The sequence below is a fragment of the Asparagus officinalis genome, chromosome 6 (assembly GCF_001876935.1).
Source record: "Asparagus officinalis chromosome 6, Aspof.V1, whole genome shotgun sequence".
Lineage (NCBI taxonomy): Eukaryota > Viridiplantae > Streptophyta > Magnoliopsida > Asparagales > Asparagaceae > Asparagus > Asparagus officinalis.
Genome location: NC_033799.1, coordinates 25,301,098 through 25,324,452, shown reverse-complemented (window position 1 = coordinate 25,324,452; position 23,355 = coordinate 25,301,098). Strand labels below are relative to the sequence as shown.

At 34.5% G+C, this 23,355-nt stretch overlaps 2 protein-coding genes across 2 annotated transcripts; one reads left to right on the top strand and one right to left on the bottom strand.

The window, feature by feature from the left end:
- Positions 6,193-13,044, bottom strand: LOC109845930. Its single transcript, XM_020415167.1, has 3 exons — positions 12,904-13,044; positions 12,563-12,803; positions 6,193-6,489 (listed from the first exon to the last, which is right to left on the bottom strand). Exons 1-3 carry the CDS (start codon positions 13,042-13,044, stop codon positions 6,335-6,337), a joined length of 537 nt encoding a protein of 178 aa, XP_020270756.1. The 3' UTR covers positions 6,193-6,334.
- On the top strand, positions 14,801-22,742 carry LOC109845371 (probable cellulose synthase A catalytic subunit 1 [UDP-forming]). The gene is made up of 13 exons (XM_020414618.1): positions 14,801-14,961; positions 15,759-15,954; positions 16,861-17,051; positions 18,076-18,193; positions 18,319-18,505; positions 18,648-18,914; positions 19,428-19,773; positions 19,887-20,024; positions 20,120-20,245; positions 20,341-20,553; positions 20,921-21,182; positions 21,656-21,852; positions 22,350-22,742. The coding sequence occupies exons 1-13, from the start codon at positions 14,881-14,883 to the stop codon at positions 22,725-22,727; spliced, it is 2,700 nt and encodes an 899-aa protein (XP_020270207.1). The 5' UTR covers positions 14,801-14,880; the 3' UTR covers positions 22,728-22,742.

Sequence of the window (23,355 nt, the reverse complement as noted above, 5' to 3'; positions counted from 1 at the left end):
TTGCATGCAATTTTTAGTGATGAAGTAGGTAGAACAATTCTCTCATGTCTTAACTTTTCAGAGAGATTTTTGCTTATCTTGTTGGTATAATTGATTGCATACATTTTTTAGGGGTGAAGTATACAAATATCCAAGGATATATTCATATTTGTATCAGATATGATTGCTATAAATATTAAATATGGATATACTTTTTATAGTTTTGGTAAGACATGCAAAGATACCAAGACAAACGTAAGCTCAATATCTGGATCCAAATTCTCATATTTGGATATACGTATATAGGTCATATAATTGAAATTATTTGGGCATAGATTGGTGGATCAACGACCAATTTTGGAGATCCAGGGTTATACTTACATATATCAAACACATTATACTCTGATTCAAGAAATTTTCTTTTATTTAAATAGCTCTTATATAACATAATTCATATATTCTCCAATATTATCAATATGACTCATTTCCCCCCATAAACGTTTCTCTCCTTCCATGCGTATTCATATCCAATTTTAGCAGATACTGACTATGAGCTTATACAAATTTTCTTATACTAACTACGAACTTACGCAAATCTTCTTTGTTAATTGAATAGAATTGGAGAACCAATACTGTAAATTATTCAGAATTTCACAAAAACTTATTCAATATCCCAAGACAAGAATACACTCTTGCACAAATCAAGCTATCTCATCTTTCCTTTAAAACCTCCAACATAGCTCATTCCACACATCAATGGGCCCAGGCAAGCACCCATGCAGACAATCATTGATCTCCTAAAATTTTAAAAATTTACACTTAAATACGCATAATAAATAATTAGGATTGAATATTATGTGTTTAGTGGGTTAGCAGCCTCAAAATAGCCACCTTTAACTTCTACATGCTATGGGTAAAGTCGTAGGGGACTATTGTTTGATATGCTATGAAAGTTCTATAACATAGACTTAGAATACTGACATTGTTTTGTCTTTTTCTTCATCATGTAAATATTTAAATAATAATAAAATGTCAGTTCTTAAAAATATCAAAGTTCAGCTATATGTATAATTTCTTTCCTTCTTTTGTTGTAGTACACGATTCAAACCCCATAGTTTTGATAATATACTATAATTATTTAGCATGTAATACAATAGAATGTTATACCTGCAAAATATTAGTATAGTATGATTAGCAGATACCAAATGAAAGATGTCCATAGTACTCAACTACCATGCCATATTTGTCGACAACAACTAAGTATGATAATGATTCAATAAGCATACTCTTCACCTTAAACTTCATGTATGTGCCTATAGAACAATCTTGACAGCCTTTTTCTAAAGTTCTTTGAATCATATTCAGATTTGCTAAAACCTCATAAATCGCAAACATGCAAAAAAAAATATGACAAAGTACAACTATTACCTAATGAAAGTAGTGGGAAGACTAAATTTCCAATGCACCACATTTCACCATTGATTAAGCTTCAAAATTGAAAGTAGAGGAGATAAGAACAATTTAAAAGATTGATATTATTAATTGGTACAACACTATTTGAGATCATCATCTCTAAAATGTCGCTAATTTGTTGTTCATGTATGGGCCTGCAATACCAGCAAGTATGAAGGAGCCATGAAAGTAATAAATTTGAAAAGTAATTGGAGATATTGATTCCTTTAAAAGAGGATTTGAATTTCACTCTAGCCTTTGTTGAAATGCACCATAAACTGCTAATCTCTTGAAAGTCTTCAAATTCTTGAGAACTTATCGGTATTTATTCATAAATTTAGAACTTTAAGGTTGTTCATGGAAAAGTTTTTTCTCAATGGAATTATTTTGACATGCTAAAGTTTTCTATCAATATCTTAAAATTTATTTAACTCAAGTGTTACTGTTAGATCTATTTTGGAATCTTATTCCTAATATTTTACATCCAAAAAGAAAGGGTAATGAATCCTTATAGAAAGGAAAGCTTGAACACACAGGCTCATATAAATAAAAGGTGACATTTTTTTAAGAAGCATATTCTCTTAATTAATTTGTTTTTTTCTTAAACACATAAATTTAATAATGTAAAAAAGGTTTTACGATGTAGTTAAATAGTTAGATCGACTAACAAATTGGTTCAGAAAATTCTTCCAATTTTTCCCTTTTAACATCATTTATTTGGAGTTTATATTTTTTCATACGTTCCTTTTATGTTGAAGATACCTACTCTTATAATGCTTGTGTAGAAGGGGAAAGGGAGATTAAAGTCATCACATAAACTTCAGCATTTTCAGGAGAGTGATTACATGGATCCTGATCAAGCTCTTTGTCTTAGTGCCCTATTTGATATTGCTGTAATGAATGTAAGTAGTACCCCCTGTATTAACTAATCTTTCTGTTTACTCTACAATATGGCATTTGGCTGAAAAATTTTATTGTCATTTTTAGTTTAGGGACTTGACAGTGGAAGAAGACTATGCATTCTTGGCTTTTGCCAGTACATTGAAATGCTAAGTGATATTGTTGAAGACATTGTACTAAAACATGGAGGAGAGGTAACTTGAGAAGCAAATTATAATGCGGAGTTATGTTTAAAACTGGTATTCTTGTTCTTACTTTTAGTCATATTGTATAAAATTGTGCAGAGCATGCGTGCGTCAATTCCTTTAACATCATTATAAGGAGGAATAAAATTATCAATTGTAAATTTGCACTTTTACCTATATTTCCAACACTTAAAAGGTTTGGAACCGAGTTAAAGAATCTTTCTACATACTAACATTAACAATTTGATACCCCACTTACGAGAAAATATTCATTTAGAAATAAGTGTAATAAACTATTTTGATTTATATTCTTCTGTACATTGAAAAATAAAAATCTGAAAATTGTTGAATGCAAATTAATGAACCAATCTTACATGCAAATTATAATTAAGTCTTACTATATAATTATTCTTTTAATAGAGATATAATATTTCCAAAAGAGCGATGCTCCTTTTGGGTCTTCACTAGGCTATCATATATTTGTTTAAACATCTCTACAAACTCCAAATTAGTTTAAAAGGATTCAATGAATAAATTAGAGTGAAATGCTAAACTAAATTATCAATTTTAGCTAAATCTAAAAGTTTATACCATGTGCATTGCATGTGCAATTCACCTAGTATATATAAATGTTTTAGTATAGTCATGCCCAATTTTAGTGAAATGAAACTTACGTAGGGCGCACCTACAAGAATTTAATTTTTTAGAATACGTGAAGCTACACGTTGGGGGATGCTTCATATACACGGTCGGAGATTTGATACCCATGGACCAAAGGATCGTGAAGAGTTCCCTTATCAAACTGAAAAAAAAATAAAACTTGGATAAATTGCATATAAGCCCCTCATCTATAGATTATATATATATTAATTAGCAAATAACTCTCTCGATTCAGGTTAGCACTTAGCACTCATACACTATCATCTTGGAAAAGATTAAATGAAAGTGACTTTCGTCGTCTATACATTTAGTAGCAGAAGTTAACCCACCTAAACTTATTTATGTCTTCGAGCACTAGTTGCCCTCTTGACATCTTGTCCCTTCATGCTCCTTAAACTATTTTTAGATTTATTTTATCTCATGAATTAACCAATTCATCCATATTTATCCTTGAACTATTTTCACGCTCACATTACCCCTGAACTATCATTCAATTCCCATCTTACCCTTTGAATTATAACGCAACACAGAGATGACAAACCTTGAAATCTACCAAGTATTGGTGCTCTTCGTGTCAACAAGGATTGATCTTCAAATCCGTGAAAAAAATATTTTTAAGTGAAATTTTATTGATGAAAGTTATGTCTCTAGGCTTAGAATCCTCTAGTTAAATAGAAAAAAAAATAAACTAGACTCCTAGTAGAAGGAGCTTTACCTAAAATAAAAATAATAAAACTACTCTTTAAAGACTCCATAAGATAGAGGAAATCAAATCAATCAAATTTGGAAGATTCATTTCCTAATCAAAACAAACTCATAAAATATTACCTAAATTAGTTAAAAACTGTTGAAGAGTATAATATATCTCAATCTAGAGGAAATTTCACAAAACGGATGGCATCAACCGACTAATAGATAGTTTGATTTACTCCGTTTTGAAACAATATATAATTTTTATATATTATTCGTCCAATTCCGACACATGGTTTGGGAGATATGACCTGTTTTTTTGTTACAAGTCAATTTCCTCTATCGATCCCATGTTTGGACTTCTGACGATCCAGTTTTACTATGAACTCATGCACAATGCACTATGCATTAAATTAATTATCACTTTATCCATTTAAATATTCATAAATTTATAAAGAAGAAGTGGTAACTTGGTTCCAAAAGTGATAGTTCAATGGGTAATGTGGGTCTAAACATAGTTCATGAGGGCAAAAAAAAGGGGCAAATTTACATGTTTAAGGAGTAAGATGAAACTAAAAATAATTTAAAGGGTATGAAGGGATAAATTGAAAAGTTTAGAGGGGAGTGGGCGCCAAAACCCTTATTTAGTACCACTCAAGCATAGTTTGACAGGGATATGAAGATGGAATGTAAGGTAAGAGGAGGTGCAATGAGGTGCAAGGAAGTATATACATCTTGTGCTCTTGTTTGGTAGGAGGGGAGTAGAGAGAAAACACATTAACTTGTAGTTCATTTTCTTTCTGATCTTGAGTTCCTGCAATTTAGAGGGGTTCTTCTCACTCCTCACTTCTACTTCATTTTAAATTGTCCCCTACTCTAACTCACTTTCCCTCACTCTAAATTTCCTTCTAAAAACACTTTATCAAAGACACTTTGGATTTTTGTCCTGCATTTTACGTTACTTTCCCTAAATGTTAAGATAGTTAACTAATTTTATTCACCAAATTTTCTTCTTTTTAATGTTGGGGTTTTATTTATTATTCTTTTATGGTTTATGTTACACCCTAAGAATCACAAGGTTGATAAACCTTTAAGAATCGACCACGTGCAGTCAGATGGGTCAAACCATGTAACAAAAGAATCCGATCCAAATATAAACATAGCCTGACTGGCCAAGCCGGCCTCTCTAATAGTCTTAGTCTAAGTCAAAATGCATCTTTAGATCAACTCCACCAGAGAGTATTATTCCCAAGGCAAGGAAAATAGATATTCAACTACCCATCAGTACTGCTCACATTAAATGCGCGACCAGATGCTATGATGACCTATCATATGGCGCTCGTAAATCCGCTGCCCAGTTGCAATTGTATTAAATGCATGGCCAAACACTATAATAACTTCTCGGATGTTGCCCATAACTCCTTCACCCTGTCACTATGACGTTAAATGCGACAAAGATGTGCTCTTAGGCTTACCCTACCGACTGTAGACACGTATAAAGCGGAAGTAAAATATCAACTTTGTCAGTTGGGTCTAATTACCAATTTGCCTCCATACTCTCCCATAAATAGATAGATGCTATTTCCACCATTCTAAGGTTTGGATTATATAAACCCTAAGCTACATTCAACATTTCTTTTCATACTGGTTTATCAGTCACTAACTTGAGCATCACAGGGCACACCTAAGGAAACTCATCTAGAGCCTCTAAGGTCTGCTATTTGTGCATGAATTTACTTCGTTTAGTTTATTAGTCGTCAAAAGAGATCAAGGACCCACAATCTTCTCATAATATCACCCTGCTCACAAATTAATTTTTTGACATAAACAGTTTATACACGGTAGTTGATTTTATTCATCTTTTACAAAGATGTTATTTACATACAACAACACATGATATATTGTATGAAAGTAGAAATATGTTCTGATGGAAAATATTCGATCACATAAAATCCTAGAGGGGGGGGGGGGTGTTATTCATTGGGGTGCTTTGGGGATAAATTGGGTTAAATTGTTCCAATGTGATAATTTTACCCAATAAGATAAATTGAGTGGGATAAAATAGGGTAAAATGAGATAATGGGACAATTTGAGTGGGATAATTGATATGGTATCTTTTTATAATATGATATTTATAGATCAATTATGTTCAAGTTTAACTTGATATAACATCAAATGATTAAATAAATAATAGTTATAATATACAATAATATTATTTTTAAGATTATTTTAATATAAAATATTAAAAATAATATAATAATATTAATATTAATCAATCTTTGAATATTTTGATGTTTATTTTAACTATTATGCTATATTAACAAAATTTTCAATTGAAATAATTATTTAATCATTCCTACATCTATTACAATGATGATGATGAAGTCTCAATTATTATAAATAAAGTCTTAGTCAGTAACTTAAATCTTAATTAGTACAAATATAATCTATCGGCATATAACTTTGCTCTAGACTCCTTGGGCTACATTTGTCCCATCCTCCCACATTGTGTTTGCCATTTGTTCTCTCCAACATGATGTAGTTGTCCGCTGTGCTTGTTGATTTTGTAGGTCACCGTCCTCATCAGAATCACCATCAATCGGAGCAACATTGCGTGGTGCCTCTGGAGGAAGATCAGAAACTTCAAAGTCATCGTTAGAGTTCTCCATCTTTAAAAAATTATGCAGACCGATACATGCCCAAATCATACTTTTTTGAGTCTCATATAGAAAACGTGGATGTTGAGACTTAAAAATAGTAAACCTAGACTTGAAAACACAAAAAATACGTTTAATACGATTTCTAAGAGATGTATGTCGATGGTTTAATAACTCATGAGCATTGCGTGGTCGCTGACGGTTGTTAGCTGGGCCAAACTCTTTAAGGTGGTACCTCATACCCCGATAGGGAGCCAAGAATTGTAGCCTATTTGGGTAACCATAATCAACTAAATAAAATTTACATGCATTAACATTTCTTTAGAATTATAATCAATAACTATAAAATCTAACAATTTGATAAAAAAAATATTTACCATTTGGAAGTGGAAGACTGCATGCACTTCTACTCATTGCATCCTTCAAGACCTGTGAATCATTGGCAGATCACTCCCATCCCACTAAGACATAAATAAAACCTAAGATCAAATATGCATACTGCAAGGATATTTTGAGAAAGGTAGCCATGTCTATTATGATATGGAGTTTGGTCCTCGTCATACACCATACATAGAATGTGGGTCCCGTCAATAGCACCGATATAGTCCTATATATTCCCATTAACATATATGAAATGTGACTTTAAAATTATAATAATAATAAATGAAGACTTATATAGTGTATTTAAATTTTAATACCTTTAAATAAGACCAAAAATAAGATTCAGATGTGACCTTTTTTGGTGGATCGGTAGGAGGAGGAGCTACCATACAAGGGGCTAATGACACAAGGGCATAGAGTGCCTTATTGAAACAAACATTGACTGCAAATCGGGATCGATCAAACCTCTCAGTGGTGATGCAATATCGTTGATTTTGAGTAACAGTGAGAAGGAAAATAGCAACCATCTCTTCAACGCTGATATACTGTGTATCTTGTAAATGCCCACGTTCTCGCAAGACCATACACAATTTGATAAAGCAATCCGGATACATACGATATACTCGACGAAAATCACGTGGATTGCTCTCCATCTTAAATTTCAAATATTGAAGGCCAAGGTTCGTAATGTCATGTCTGAGTTGGGAGATGTGTAGATTTATCTCCTCTTGTGATATGAGGTATGAGATACTCGTGACTAGACCTCCTATTTGTGTAGCCATGTTGATAATGTGAATGTGAAAATAATCAGTAGTATCCTCATGAAATAGCAAAATAGAGACATTCTGATTATCTTCCATCCTGTATTAATCATGAAATTAAAACATAGTAAGATTTTCACTACAAGATATTCACCAAGTACTTTCACTACAAGAATTCCATCACAACAAAGATGCATGCATTTTGACTAAGGACAGTCAATCGTTCTTCATCGGTAAATTCTAGAATTAAAGCCACTCCCTCGACCCACGGTTGGTTGCGGCTTCGCAACAATCTCACCTCTGTGACTTGTTAGCCTTCTTATTTTGATGATGTTTAATAAATAATTTACTACTAATATTGTTTGTCTAGTGTTTGTGTTTTTATTTATTTATTATAGACAAACAATATATTGGAGGATGGATGGAATAGAGCTTCACGATCATATCCAATGGAGGTTGGCGGAATAGTGGAGTGAAGCCTTGCTATTCAAGTTGAAGATCCAAGTCAAGCTTCTTCCTCAAGTGTACCAAGTCAAGCTTATTGAAGTCCTTCATCAAGCTTGGGTAATTTAGTTTAGGTTTATATATTATGTGTGTTAATACTTCAAGCTCAATATCACACACACACGTTTGGTTTGGTTTATCATCGTTTTGGATTATATACTTAATGACATTATTTTATATCTTTTATCAAGTTTATAAATCTATTGGAAAGTTTTCAAAACTTTGTTTAAACTCATTTTGTCAAGATCAAGCTTTTACAAGTCCATACTTATGTGATTTTGCAAAATAATGAGATTCCACAATTGGGAAATGCAAATTGAAAAATTCTTTTTTGTATCATGTTTAAAATCACATTTGCAAACATTTCCCAAAGTTTCATCAAGTTTGAAATTGATTTGTTATGTTTAATTGAATTTACAAAATCATGTTTTTCGTTCGTGCATGTTCGTGTATGTTTTACAAAACAGATGAGTTTTCATAAATGAGAAGTGATATTCAATAAATTCTTTCTTTGACATGTTTATCTATATGTTTAGAAACTTTCCTCAAAATTTTACTATTTTTGGAGTTGATTTACTGTGCCCAATTGATTTTACAAAATCGTGTATGTCAGCAGATTTTCAGAAACTGTATATCTGTGTTAAAATATTTATTTCTCTCAACTGGGAAATGATTTTTCAGAAATTCTTTCTCTAACATGTCATTCTACATGTCTAGAAACTTCCCACAAAATTTAATAATTTTTAGAGCTGATTTACTATTTTTAATTGATTTTACAAAACTGATACATAGTGCTACAGTACCCACGGTCGACCGCCACGGTCGACCGCCAAACTCTCTGGAAGTTACTCAGCTTTGCATATGCCTCGCGGTCGACCGCGAGAACGTCACGGTCGACCGCCGCGCTGTCTTTTCCACCTTAACGGCTATTTTCTTGCAGCCGTTGGTTGGGGTTTTTTGGTCTTTTGTTTGGGGTTTTTGGCTGAGGTCTTGGGAGGCTATAAATACCCCCATTGACCTCAGTTCTTATATCTATCCAAGAAGTTTTTAAAACAAGTTTTAAAAGAGTTTAAGTGTTAGTTTTAAGTTTGGTTTAAAGGCTGTTTGGTTTGTTTTTACAAAGAGGAGCTTACATTAGTTGTTGAGGAGTTCATCTTCAACATTTCATCATCCTCTCTTTGTATTTATAGAGAAGTTTTCTAACTCTTTTCTCTAGCAATTTTATTATTGATTTTTATATTCTTATTATTGCTAGTTTGCTATTTGAGTTAGATTTGATTTCACTCATAGTTTACACACACCCACATTGAGCTTATTATATTTTCATACATAGTATATTTGGGTTGGTGAGAGTTGTAACAATTGAGTATGAGCTTTCATTGTGTTCTCATCTATATTAGAGAACAATCATTTGTTATATTATGCTTATTGTGAGGATCACTTGTAATACACTTGTACACCGAGAGAAGTGTGTGGTGAGAGTCGGGGATCGTCCCAAGAGGAGTGGCGTCGGTTGACCAACCTAGGGAGAGGTGGTATCCGAGCACTTGAGGGAGACACGTCTAGGTCCAACACTTGTGAGGGTATAGAGTGGGATTGCATAGTGATTATTTGTGAGAGTTTTCGGTGAACTTGTAAACCGAGTGTGTAGAAGTTCCGGCTTCCAAACCGGATTGTGATAGTGGATTTCTCCCCGGGAGTGGGGAGCGGAGACGTATGACGGAAGGTCCGAAATCCGTGATCATTTGAGTGTGTTTGAGTTTGTCATTGGCGCATTTGCTTATGCATTTATCTTATATCGCCATTGCCTATTACTCTTGTATATTTTGCCCTATCACTTTTATAGTTTGATTATATCACCCTTGTATTAGTTTATATATCCTTACATATATTTTTATCATATAGGATATATCTCATTGTTCATATTACTTATCCTAGCTCACATATCATGTTGTATTTCATACTTGCTAGGATAACTCATTAATTAGTTTTAATTGGCATAAAATCGGATTAGATTAGCATAAGACCCTAATCACCCCCTCTAGGGTCTAACATGACTAACTCTTGTAAACCCTTACTTATAATTGTAATTCCACTCGCCATTTCTTGCACAACGGGTTGAGACAATGCAGAGGCGGTGGTGCAGGAAGGTGCTTTATGAATATTTCTGGTAGTGCTAGAGGTTGATGGTACAGATTCAGCCACAGGAGTGCCAGGATCTGGAGTGCTATTAGGGGAAGGTGGTGGATGATCTACAGTTGGTTGGGTAGGTTCTGCTTCACCCATAGCATCAAGTCCAATCTCATCATCAAATATACCCTCACCCAATGCATTATGTAATGGTGCACTCTCTACACCCTTACTTCCTAAGTCTCCAGCTACTCTCCCACTAGCTGAGTGGCTACCAACCACCATTCACATATCCTTAAAATTTTAAACAACTTATCTTTAAGCATTGGTGTATTAGGATGGGCCTGTCAAAATAAAAAAGATAACAAATTTTTTTTTCTTTTTTTGTAATTAGCAAACATAACAATATATTATGTAGTTAGAAACTTTGGGTAATTAAGAATCTAATATGTTTGTAATTTTCCCACACCTCAACGGAGCAAGTAATTCTTTGAGATATTGGGTCCCAACCAAACTCAGAATTGTTCCTCATAATTCAATTGGTTCAATCTTCCTCTTCCAACTCTTGATCTTATTCTTTACATGATCAAATTTAAAAGTTCTTCTAAATTTAGCATTCATGAATGGCAACATTTTGAGTGATGATATATTTCTTGAAGTTGTCATTGTCCATCTTGTTACCATTCTTCACCTCCTCCACTAAAAGCCTTAGTAGCTCTCTATTCTCTTGTTTTGACCATATTACATAGTCACACCTAGCTTTTTTGGCTCCCTCACCATCTTGAGAGTACTCTTCCACATTTTGAGTTTCCGAAGCAAAATTCATCCTACAACGGCAAATATCAATAATGACCAAAATTCATTTGCTTAAGACTATAGCTTTATGTAGATGTACATGTAAGGGTTCAAATATAGCAAAAACATTGGAACTGTTCTAGTTACCTAATCATGCAGAACTAGAGCAAAAGCGAGCAAACTAATGCAATACTGAAGACTAATTGTCTTAGTCTTAATGATAAGATTAAATAATATAAACACAGGAAGGCAACACTGAGAAAATTTGATGTCCCCCCTTTTAATCTTCATTCATTTTATGGTGAATCAACATAACAGTAGTTAATGCCCTTTTTCCTATGGTTGGGTTGTTTGTGTGCCACAGTCTAATATTTTTTCAAATTTATTTGGTGAAGGACAGTGGACATACATACATACACAAATATTTTCTATGTTCGAAGGAGAAAAAACATTCATCTATTGGAAGTAATCAAGATAAGTTTATTCAAGTATATAGAAATTGTCACATCATAGACATAAATACTACTCCTTATGTAGACCAATCTTAACAAATTGCGATGAAATCTTCAATGCATTCTTATCCGTAATAAAGTAAGCAAGTGGTCGTATGCATCCTTGCATAAACTAGAAAATAATATACATGTTTTGAACACACTGAGACTTTCAAATTAAAGCTAACAGACACTTACAAATTAAAGGTAACAGACACTTTCAAATTAACAGATGAAAGTTTTCACTTGCTACAATTAAAGTTGATGATCTCAATAAAGTTTCGAACAACAAAACTATAGATAATAGTATACAGGTTTTGAGAACACGCTGAAGCTCCAAACAATTAATTTCATATAAGTATGCATCCTTGCATAAACTAAACTAATATGCTTGCACTTAATCCTAATTCTATGAGTTCCTTGACTTGGATATGAGCTGCGATGCATTATCAATTATGTATATGACTAAGTTCCGCATATTGACAGAATATGCTATATCTAAGATTTGTGGGTTTATTACATTGATAGACATTTACTTGCTATCTACATTTGAACATTGTTTACAATATACAAGAACATAACATTAGACACTTTCTTAATGCTACTATATACAATTATTAAACTTCGGAATGTGTAATCACATCTTTTCCTTGTTCACAATTTACTTGCATCACTCACATGTTCAAGCTTCTACTGCCCACAATTATCAAACAATTAATTTCATATAGAGTCCGCGTGTAACTAACAATTCAACAAATCAGTCTACCAAATGTATTATTAAGAAACAAATCATATAAATATTGAAAAAGTACTACAAATTAAGAAAATATTATCACATAGATCCATCCAAAACCTCAGCTAGCTAAAAAACCTAGATTTCAAAAAAGGAGAGAAAAAGGAGATGTTTAGAAAAGGAGAAAAAACCCTAAATTAACTTTTAAAAAAGGAAAGAAAAATTGGGGGAAAAGGGCACGTACCAAGTGACTCTGGGTTCGAGAGACGGTTGAGGCGGCGGCGGAGGAGGCAGAGGAGGAGGGATTGGCGTCGGAGGCTCTGGGTCCTAGCCAATTGAGGCGGCGGCGGAGGAGGTGGAAAATGAGGGATTAGAGTCGGAAGAATGCGATGGAAGAAGAAGAGACGTTGTGAGGAGGGTGAGAGGGCAAGATTACCCAAGTTGTTGTTCCAGCAAGCTATTTGGGGTAATTTTGAGGGTGTGGTCTGAGGGGGGTTATATAGTTGGGGTAATTTTAGGGAACGTGGTGTATTTGTCCCACAATTACCACAACAAACCAATAACACTATAAAGTTGAATCCATACCCAATTACCCCGATGAATAACACCAAAAAATATTGCTCCAAAAATTATCTCATTATCCCTAAATTTACACCAATGAATAATTCCCGCTAAAGAGAAATGGGAGGATGCGACAGATATCTGTATTGAGATTGTTGATCTCATATGTAGGTTAATAAATAGTGCTCGTAAAAGAATGACCTAATTTTATTCATTTAATTGAATCTGAATTGAGATTTAGAAAAAACCTATATATTGGATACTTGAAAAGGACTATCAAACCTCTACGGCATCGGGAGTTATTGAAATGGAATTCCAACCACTACTAATTGACACTTCACCTAATGGCCATGCAATATACTCTCAACTCACAAATTTTTTTAATCATTTGTTTGAAAGAGACTTTGGTAATCTCTGGTACATAATGTTCATATCGGTTAAGCTTGATCCGGGGTTGTTAGGTTAAAGCTCGTTGCCGACGTCGGTCTATCTTGCATGATAAAAACAGCAAAAAAAAGTAAATTATCTCCTGTATAGATTGTTTTCAATAACAACGTTAAAATAAAAGTCTAAATCCGAGGTTCACATGTTTTATTCCGTGCAAATTTCACAGAAGTTCTGTTAACTGTAAAAATCTGCACAAAAATATTGCAAGCCAGTTTTATAGAAAAAACCATAAAAATGTTGTAACTGAACTATTACTATGGATAGACATTAATGTAAGTTAGTGCCTGAAACACGTTTGGCATATTTGAATATGTTTACCTTATTTACTTTTTACATAATTAAGTACTATCTTATTGTTTTGCCTTGTTACTAGGGGTGCTAAACCGTATCCATATCCGAGAAAATATCCGTCACCGTATCCATTAGGATACGAATACGGTTACTCAAATCTATAACCGATAGGATATGGTTATGGATATGGTTTTGTAGTGAAATATCCGTATCCGTATCCGAAATATCCGAATACATACTAGTCATACTCTTACTATAGTTTCGATTCTTAGATTATGGATTTGAGGTTAATTTTGATGATCAAAATATCTAATCTTAACTTTTCAATTATAATGGACATATTAACAAACTCTTTTGTATCACATGAACTATGTTTTTCTCAATACTATCTAGTTTTCTCATATCTGTTTTGTATCCGCATGCATATCCGCTTATATATCCGCATGTATATCCGTAACCGTATCCGATTTTAGCGGATATGGTTATAATTTTTTCTTACCGATGTATATCTGTATCTGTATCCGTATCCGAGATGGGTAAGCGGATATGGATATGATAAGCATCATATCCGAGCCGTATCCGGACCGAATGCACCCCTACTTGTTACTTGTTGTGGAGCTTTGTATTTGTTTGACTATAATTTTCTGATAGTGTTGCGATATTTATTTTTTGTACATTTAAAAGCTTAAATATTAAGATTAAGATATTTAAGATGAGAAAAACTAATATCTATTTGAAAATTTATGAGATTTAAGGGTGTTTAGAGTAAGATTTTTTTAAAGATATTTAGAGCTATCTATCTTTTTCCGTGTGTCTAAAATAATTTGTGAACACACATTATTTTTTCTGTTTATTTTTCAGATTTTAAAAACTTCAAACAACTAAATAAAGAAGGAAAAAAAGTTTTTTGTTTTTTTAGAGGGTGAGTATATTACACGCTTTCACGGGCAAGAGAGACGAGACAGTTTCTACCATGTCCACCGACAGTAGCATGTGCAGTGTCTGAGCTGGCCTCAGCTTAATTCACCAGCCAGCCTGTCAACAGCCGGTTTGTCCGTCACCACCAGAAATCATCTACACCGTCAAATTTAGATCGGACAGTCGAAAATCCATCATCAAATCCAGCAATCAAAAACCGAGCAAGAAATATAAGCAAATGCAATATCAAGCTGAAGACGAAGAGCTCCTCTCTCTCTCTCTCTATAGACTTTCTCTCTCTAGAAAGTGATGCTCGTTTAGGAGAGAGAAAGAGAGAAGAGATCAATGGAGGCGAATGCGGGGATGGTGGCGGGATCTCACAAGAGGAACGAGTTCGTCATGATTCGAAACGAAGGAGAAACTGGGGTCAGTTTTTTTTCCCCGGATTTTTTTTTCCGAGTTGGGTTTCATTTATTTTCATATTTCCTATGTTTTTCATTGAAAGATTGGATCTTGTATTGTTCAACTAGTGAAAATTCTGATTTTGGGCATTGATTAGATTAAATTTGTCATTTTGGTTACTGGATCTGATAATGAACTTAATTGGATTGGAGATTGACTTGGGATTTCAACGGGGTGGATTTGATTAGGTGGCGTTGGGAGCAATTAAATGTATAGATCTGTTGATGAACTAAATTTGAGCTGTGGACTGACTTTGGGTTTATGTTATTCACTAGGAAGTTAATAAGGGTATTGGGCATCAATGAAATTGGTTGATAGTTGATAAAATCTTAGAAGGGCTAATGTCGTGGCCTGTGCATTATGCCATAGAGCCTGTATATTTAATTAAAAAAAGGATGAAGGGATAGATGTTATCATACTATCTTGCGCTGTAGATTATGTGATTGAAACTTTTGAATTGCCTCGTACATAAACCTGATTGTTCTGTAATCAACATGCAGCATTAGTTATTCTCTTCACTGAAGTTTTTTCCCCTTTCAATACTCGATGTGTTAGTGGATCCGGGAAGTTTGTTACAACGTTTACTACATTAAGATCATCACAGTATCTTTCGGTTTAATTATTGAATTTGTATCTGCTATAAACTTGCGATTTATTTGCTAATCATGTGTGCTTACAACTTTAAATGTTGTATTGTTCGAATCTTATTCTCATCAGTTATCATAGTAAGTTGATCTCTTTTGTTCCTATTGCTAATGCAGCCCAAGCTTTTGAAAGATATGAATGGCCAAGTGTGTCAGATCTGTGGTGACACTGTTGGGCTCAATGCAACAGGAGAAGTTTTTGTTGCTTGCAATGAGTGTGCCTTCCCAGTTTGCCGGCCTTGCTATGAGTATGAGCGGAAAGATGGGAATCGGTCTTGTCCTCAATGCAAGACTAGGTACAAAAGACAGAAAGGTCAGCTGAACTTTCTATAATTTCTTAATTTTTCTGTATGTTATATGTTGGTCTAGAGTCTTAACTAGATGGTCTAAAATTTACTGGTATACAATAAAAAAAATGTGGTGTATCATTGTAATGTTGTTAGAAGCCTTGGAACATAAATAAATATATATAAGTGCCACCTTAGATTCAACCTAAGGATTCACCTTCAAAACTATGTTATATGCAATCAAGTTACCCGACCCACTCCGTTCATTTCAATGTATATGTTTTGGATGATATATAAACAAAAAATTAGGCATTTTAATATAGTTACTCAATACTCGTGCATCAAATGATCGTAAAATTAACAGTTTTACGACAATACAACGAAAGAGACAAGGAAAAATATGTGTTCAAAATATTGAAAGATCATCTTTTTTAGTTTTATAAATGTTTTGAAACATTTAGATTATGATGATGGAGCGGATCATTCATTGGAATAGTCTAATCCATGCATCAAGAGGTGACACATTAGGAACCTCCCCCCTCCCAAAACACACACACACACACACACTTTTATTTTATATATATATATAATATAAAGAGAAAAAGAAGAGACCAAGCACATGAATATAAGAATACAAAGAAATATACAATGTTATGCTATGCATATGCTTGTTTGTTATAAAACTCTAGTATATTTTGTAAACTAATTACAAATGATTTGTTTTTTCAAAATTCATCAATAAATCTGTTGCTTTTGAACCATTCAAATAATCTGGCTAACAGAATAAGAGAGAGAGTTTTATCCCTTTTCAATAATTTTAATACCATGATCTTGAATTGCTTTTTATATGCGTGTTTGTACTTTGCCTTTGGTAATAGTTAATAATCAGCAGAGTTCTAAGCTTGCAATGTGTATCCCTCATGGTATATCAGGTAGTCCTAGAGTTGAGGGAGATGATGAAGAGGATGGAGTTGATGATCTGGATAACGAGTTCAATTACACTCATGGCAATGGCAAGATAGTACGCCCATGGCAGCAAGGCCAGGAAGAAGATGTTGATTTATCTTCATCATCTAGACATGAGTCTCAACACCGTATTCCCCGTCTGACCAGTGGGCAGCAGGTATGACAGAATTTTCTTATTAGTTGAACTTTGTATTATTAAAGAATTCTCCAAACACATCATCCTTCTTTGTTGTGATTGCTATTCTAGGATTTAGCATATTCTCTATTTTCACATTGGTGAGGTTTTTTTTTTCGGGTGGGTGTGTTCCTCATGGTTCTAGTTCACTTTGCATACTTTGGTTTCACCTGCTAATCACATCACTCTTTATTGGTGAATGTAATCCTGGAAAAGTCAATTATCTCTTCAAAGTTGGTTTTTAGTAACTTCGGTTTTAACGTATGATACAGATACTATGATGTATATAAGTACAAAATTTATATGTGGATTGTGGAGCCATTAAACTGCTGAGTCAGCAGAATAGTTAGATCAGCAGCTTTTGGGACAGAAGCTAACTATTGTTTGCTTATAAGAAAGAATCAGTTGTATTCCTGGGTTTCTTTTTCCAGCAGGTTGGGTTATTGTTTGCTTGTAAGAAAGAACGAGTTGTGCCCCTGGCTTTCTTTTCCAACAGGTTTTGAATTGGGTCAAAGATCTTACTCTGTGTTTAACTATCATGTAATGATATTTTGGGTGAAAAAATGGAAGAAAAGAAGAGTAGGGCTTGATTTCTATTTACTTAACTTAATCCACATCCTGTTGCAAAGTTTCCATCTCTTGCTGCAATATTCTAATTAGTTTTACAAGTACATTTATTATTTTTTATTCTGTTGCTGATTTTATTTATACTAAAGTCATCGTCGTCTTCATTGCCATCATCGTTGTCATAATCTTATATGTGTTTGATACTGGTCAGATGAATGTGCCGGCCAGGACCCTGCTTTGGTTTTGTTTTTTCTTCACTCAACCTTGTACTCTACTGATTTCCAGGGGTTGCTTGTTGTCATTAGCATTTGCTATGACTATATTTATATAATCTCTCATTGACATCTATAACAAAAATGAGTAATGACACAATCCAATAAAAATATGTTTCATTTGGTCTCCTTCTCCTTAGTCTTACCTATAAACTCAATATATGCAGGTTTCTGGTGAAATACCCGATGCTTCACCTGATCGTCAGTCCATTAGATCATCAGGCCCTTTAGGCTATGGAGAGAAACGGACTCACTCTATTTCTAGTGTTGATCCTAGCCTGCCAGGTGACTTGAATTTGTTTCCCCTTTTTTTGAACAATAATTTGTTTCCCCTTGCTAAAGCTTGTCATCGTTCTTTTGTTGGGGATCACATTTTATGTTGATTTTTGGCTATTTGAATGTTGTTGCAGTTCCTGTGAGAATTGTGGACCCTTCAAAGGATTTGAATTCATATGGGCTAGGAAGTATTGACTGGAAGGAAAGAGTTGAAGGTTGGAAGCTAAAACAGGATAAGAATATAGTTCAGATGGCCAACAAATACCCTGAGGGAAAAGGAGACATTGAAGGAACTGGTTCAAATGGCGACGATTTGCAAATGTATGTTTGTATTAATTTATATATTTATTTCTATATAATTTGTCTCAATTCTTTTTCAATGTTCTTTCAGATGTTCCATTTTCTTTATACCACAAAAATTGAAAAAAAAAATTCATGCTTTTTATCCTTTTTCTGTTGGCAGGGTTGATGATGCTCGCCTGCCTATGAGCCGTACCATGTCAATTCCTTCTAATCAACTGAACCTTTATCGAGTGGTGATCATTCTACGGCTTATCATCTTGTGTTTCTTCTTCCAGTATCGTGTAACCCATCCTGTTAATGATGCATACCCATTGTGGTTAACATCTGTTATATGTGAGATTTGGTTTGCATTGTCGTGGCTTTTGGATCAATTTCCAAAGTGGTCTCCAGTAAACCGGGAAACATATCTTGACAGGCTTGCATTGAGGTTAGTGACATAAATTTTTTTGGTGCATCTCAAAAACCCCTGCCGAACTTTTGGGTGTTCTCCAAAAAAACCCCTGAAAGATTAATAAACCTGTTGAGCTTTAAAAAATTTACGTAACTCCCTGAACTATCAGAATTTTATAAATGTCGTTAACATGTAGAGTAAAAGGCCTAACTTTCGTTTTTGACTTTGTACCTACCTCGCTGGGAAAAGATAATACAGAAGCGATATGTAGTAGATAGGGCGGGGATAAAAGTGTCTAAAGTTTGTCATGTGCTCCGCATGTGACAACTAAAGTATCTTTGTCAGTGATGGTGATATGGGCAAGTTTAAGGGGGTTGCCTATGATTTATTAACATCTGGAGGGTTTTGTGCGAAATTCCCAAATCTTCATGGTGGTTGGTAAAATTTACCCTTATTTGTGGGAAGTGTGACATAATTATTGAGCCCATCTTTTCCATGACATTCAATGATCTAATCATTAATTTTTCATTGATATTTATTACTGGACAGATATGATAGGGAAGGAGAGCCTTCGCAATTAGCTCCCATTGATATTTTTGTCAGCACCGTGGATCCTCTGAAAGAACCTCCTCTTATTACAGCCAACACTGTATTGTCAATTCTTGCTGTGGACTACCCTGTTGACAAAGTTTCATGCTATGTTTCTGATGATGGATCGGCAATGTTGACATTTGAAGCCCTTTCAGAGACCTCAGAATTTGCTAGGAAGTGGGTTCCCTTCTGCAAGAAGCACAACATTGAGCCCAGGGCTCCAGAGTTTTACTTCGCACAAAAGATAGACTACTTGAAGGACAAAATTCAACCTTCTTTTGTTAAAGAGCGCCGAGCGATGAAGGTGGGAATGAGGAAATTGTGTGTGCACTCCCATACATATTATTTGCTATCGGTAATTCTCTCCAATTTTTCATTTAAAAAAGTGAACTTACTAGTACAACAAACTTGTTGCAGAGGGAGTATGAAGAGTTCAAAGTACGAATAAATGCTCTTGTTGCCAAAGCACAAAAAACCCCAGAAGAAGGTTGGACAATGCAAGACGGCACTCTTTGGCCCGGTAATAATCCGAGAGATCACCCTGGCATGATTCAGGTATTGTCACCCTTTCTTATGTACTATGTTTTAGCACACATCAATTCAAAAATTTTCCCTTTTTAATTTCATTATATTTTTCTTGGGAAATACAGGTCTTTTTAGGTCACAGTGGAGGGCTTGACACTGATGGTAACGAGCTGCCTCGCCTTGTATATGTTTCTCGTGAAAAGAGACCAGGCTTCCAACATCACAAAAAAGCTGGTGCAATGAATGCTTTGGTTTGTACCTTCTGTTACTTGTTAAGCAATAATGATTTTGTTTGTGTCATATATTCTGATTGGCTTTGAGCTAAAATGTTACTGGTATCTGTCAGATTCGCGTATCTGCTGTCCTAACTAATGGTGCTTATCTTCTAAATGTGGATTGTGATCACTACTTCAATAACAGTAAAGCTCTTCGGGAAGCAATGTGTTTCATGATGGATCCTGCTTATGGGAAGAAGACATGTTACGTACAGTTCCCTCAAAGATTTGATGGCATTGACTTGCATGATCGATATGCCAATCGTAACATCGTCTTTTTTGATGTACGGTTTCATCTAATTATATGACATTATATTATGTGGGGTTAATCATACGATACTATCCATGTACAGTGGTAGTATAGCCACTTACACCTCCTAAAAACTTTTTTTAAAAAATTAACTATACACTTCTTGAGACGACAGTTTTTGACCTCAGTTTAGAGTACAACTTAAGTCTCTTCTTTTCACTTAAACCGCAAAAGCTATCTATCATCACTGATCCCCACGTACGTAATTCAATGGGGGAAAGTGCTAATAAAATAGTTTAGGGGGTATATGTGGCACACTTTGATGGCAGAGAGGGTGTATGTGCAATTGACCCTATTATTTTTTTGGTTGACTTTTTATTTAACGATATTATATTCTACAGATCAACTTGAGAGGTCTAGATGGTATCCAGGGCCCTGTCTATGTGGGAACTGGATGCTGTTTCAACAGGCAGGCCTTATATGGGTATGATCCTGTCCTTACAGAGGCTGACTTGGAGCCTAACATAGTTATTAAAAGCTGCTGTGGTTCAAGAAAGAAAAAGAGTAAGAGTAAAAGTTACATTGATAAAAAGCGTGCCATGAAGAGGACTGAATCCACCACTCCCATTTTCAACATGGAGGACATTGAAGAGGGTATAGATGGTATGGTTACATAAACTCTTCAAGTTCATTCTTTGGATTGATTTCCTGGCTCAAACAATTTTCAATACCCATGCTACTTCACATGCTTCATTTTGCTTAGTTCTTTGTTCTTACATGGCGTACACACACATGCAAACAAAACTGACACAGTCACTAACATGTATGCAAAGGTAAAAATTGTATATGTACATATACATGTTATGCGTATGTAATCTTTTAGTTGCACATGTGACACACCTGCATGTTTACTTGAGGAAGTGAAAGAATTTTGTTGACATATAACTACCCTAATATTGGAATGTTTAATTGTTTGTAGAGAACATTTCTACATCGTGCCAACATCAGTTGTATCTTCGTTTATATGAATCTTTATCTTGCTTATTGTGTTACATCAGAATTTTCAGTTGCAGTTGTTTTAATTGCATTTACTTCATTTAGTTAATTGTTAACTTGTAACCATCAACTGCTTTCAGGTTATGAAGATGAGAGAGCACATCTAATGTCCCAGAAGAGGTTAGAGAAACGCTTCGGTCAGTCACCAATTTTCATTGCATCAACCTTCATGGAACAAGGAGGCATACCACCATCTACAAATCCAGCTTCACTGCTAAAAGAAGCTATTCATGTCATTAGCTGCGGGTACGAAGACAAATCTGAATGGGGGAAAGAGGTTAGCTATTAGATCACTCAAAGTTGACTTCCTTTGGCAGAAATCATTTAAGTTTAAATTATTAGAAACCTCCTTCATTTATACCGTGTTTTTCAAGAAGCCCTCTTGTCTGTGTAAAAGCATCTATGATCGTTAATGAAACTACTACATTTGTAATTGAGTTTTGTTCTTCGGGCATTTGCAGAAATGTTTGCATTTGGGTAAACATCTAGACAGGTGTCTACACACTTCAGAATCTGTAGACTTTTGGAATACAAAGGAGGAAAATAGAAGAAAAATATTAGTTCTCTGATAAAGTATACATGTATCTTTAACCTAGAGTTCTACACGCATATGTTTATCCAGACGCCTAAAAAACCAAACCCCATTAGAACACTAATGGTTTCATTAATGATCATAGACGAGGGGATTTTTTGTTGAACATTTTATAGATGGAGGAGGCTCTTGTAAGTTACCCATTATATGTAATGCTATTGAATCTCTGACTTTCCTACCAGATTGGCTGGATTTATGGATCTGTCACTGAGGATATTTTGACTGGATTCAAAATGCATGCTCGAGGGTGGATATCAATCTACTGCATGCCTACTCGCCCTGCATTCAAGGGTTCAGCTCCCATCAATCTTTCTGATCGTCTCAATCAAGTGCTTCGATGGGCTTTGGGTTCAATAGAAATTCTTCTCAGTAGACATTGCCCTATTTGGTACGGTTACAGTGGAAGGCTGAGAATTTTAGAGAGGCTTGCATATATCAACACTATTGTTTATCCTCTTACATCAATTCCTCTGATTGCGTACTGCGTGCTTCCTGCTGTCTGTCTCCTCACAGGAAAGTTCATTATACCAGAGGTTAGTAACAATCTATCAAAAATTTGACTGATTACTCCTTTCTCTAGGTTCATATAAATTTGCATGCTTATGACATATAAGAGCAGTAAACCTTTAAAACATCATTACTGACTCTAGTTCATATTCATGTGATGCATATATTGATCACTTATGGGGTGAATTAATTGCCTATTAGAACATATAGGGTGCTCTTAACTGCCATATTGTTTTATATGGTGGAAATGTTTTTATTACCATATTGTTTTTAAGGTAGAAATGACCTAGGAAAACATTTCAGCTTAACATTCTTGCATCTAATGAGCTCACATTATGCAGTGTTGAGTTTGCAATTTATGGGAGATACTTGTTGGAGTATAAAATTATAACTTTCAACTCTCACCATAACTTCAGAGGTTAGAGCATCTCCAAGAGTATTTTTCCTATATTTGAGGAGCAAATCTCTCATCTTAGGAAATAGGGAGCCAAATAAGGAGTAAGTGTTCTAACAATGTTCCCCAAATGGCTCACTATATCATGTCCTATACTAAATATAGGGAGTAGGAGGGGGAAAGTTGCTCCAACAATGCTCCCTATGTTGAGACTAAATATAGGGAGTCACTTTGTTATCCTTAATTTGGAATACCAAATCCTATTCCCTATATTTAGTCTCCAACAT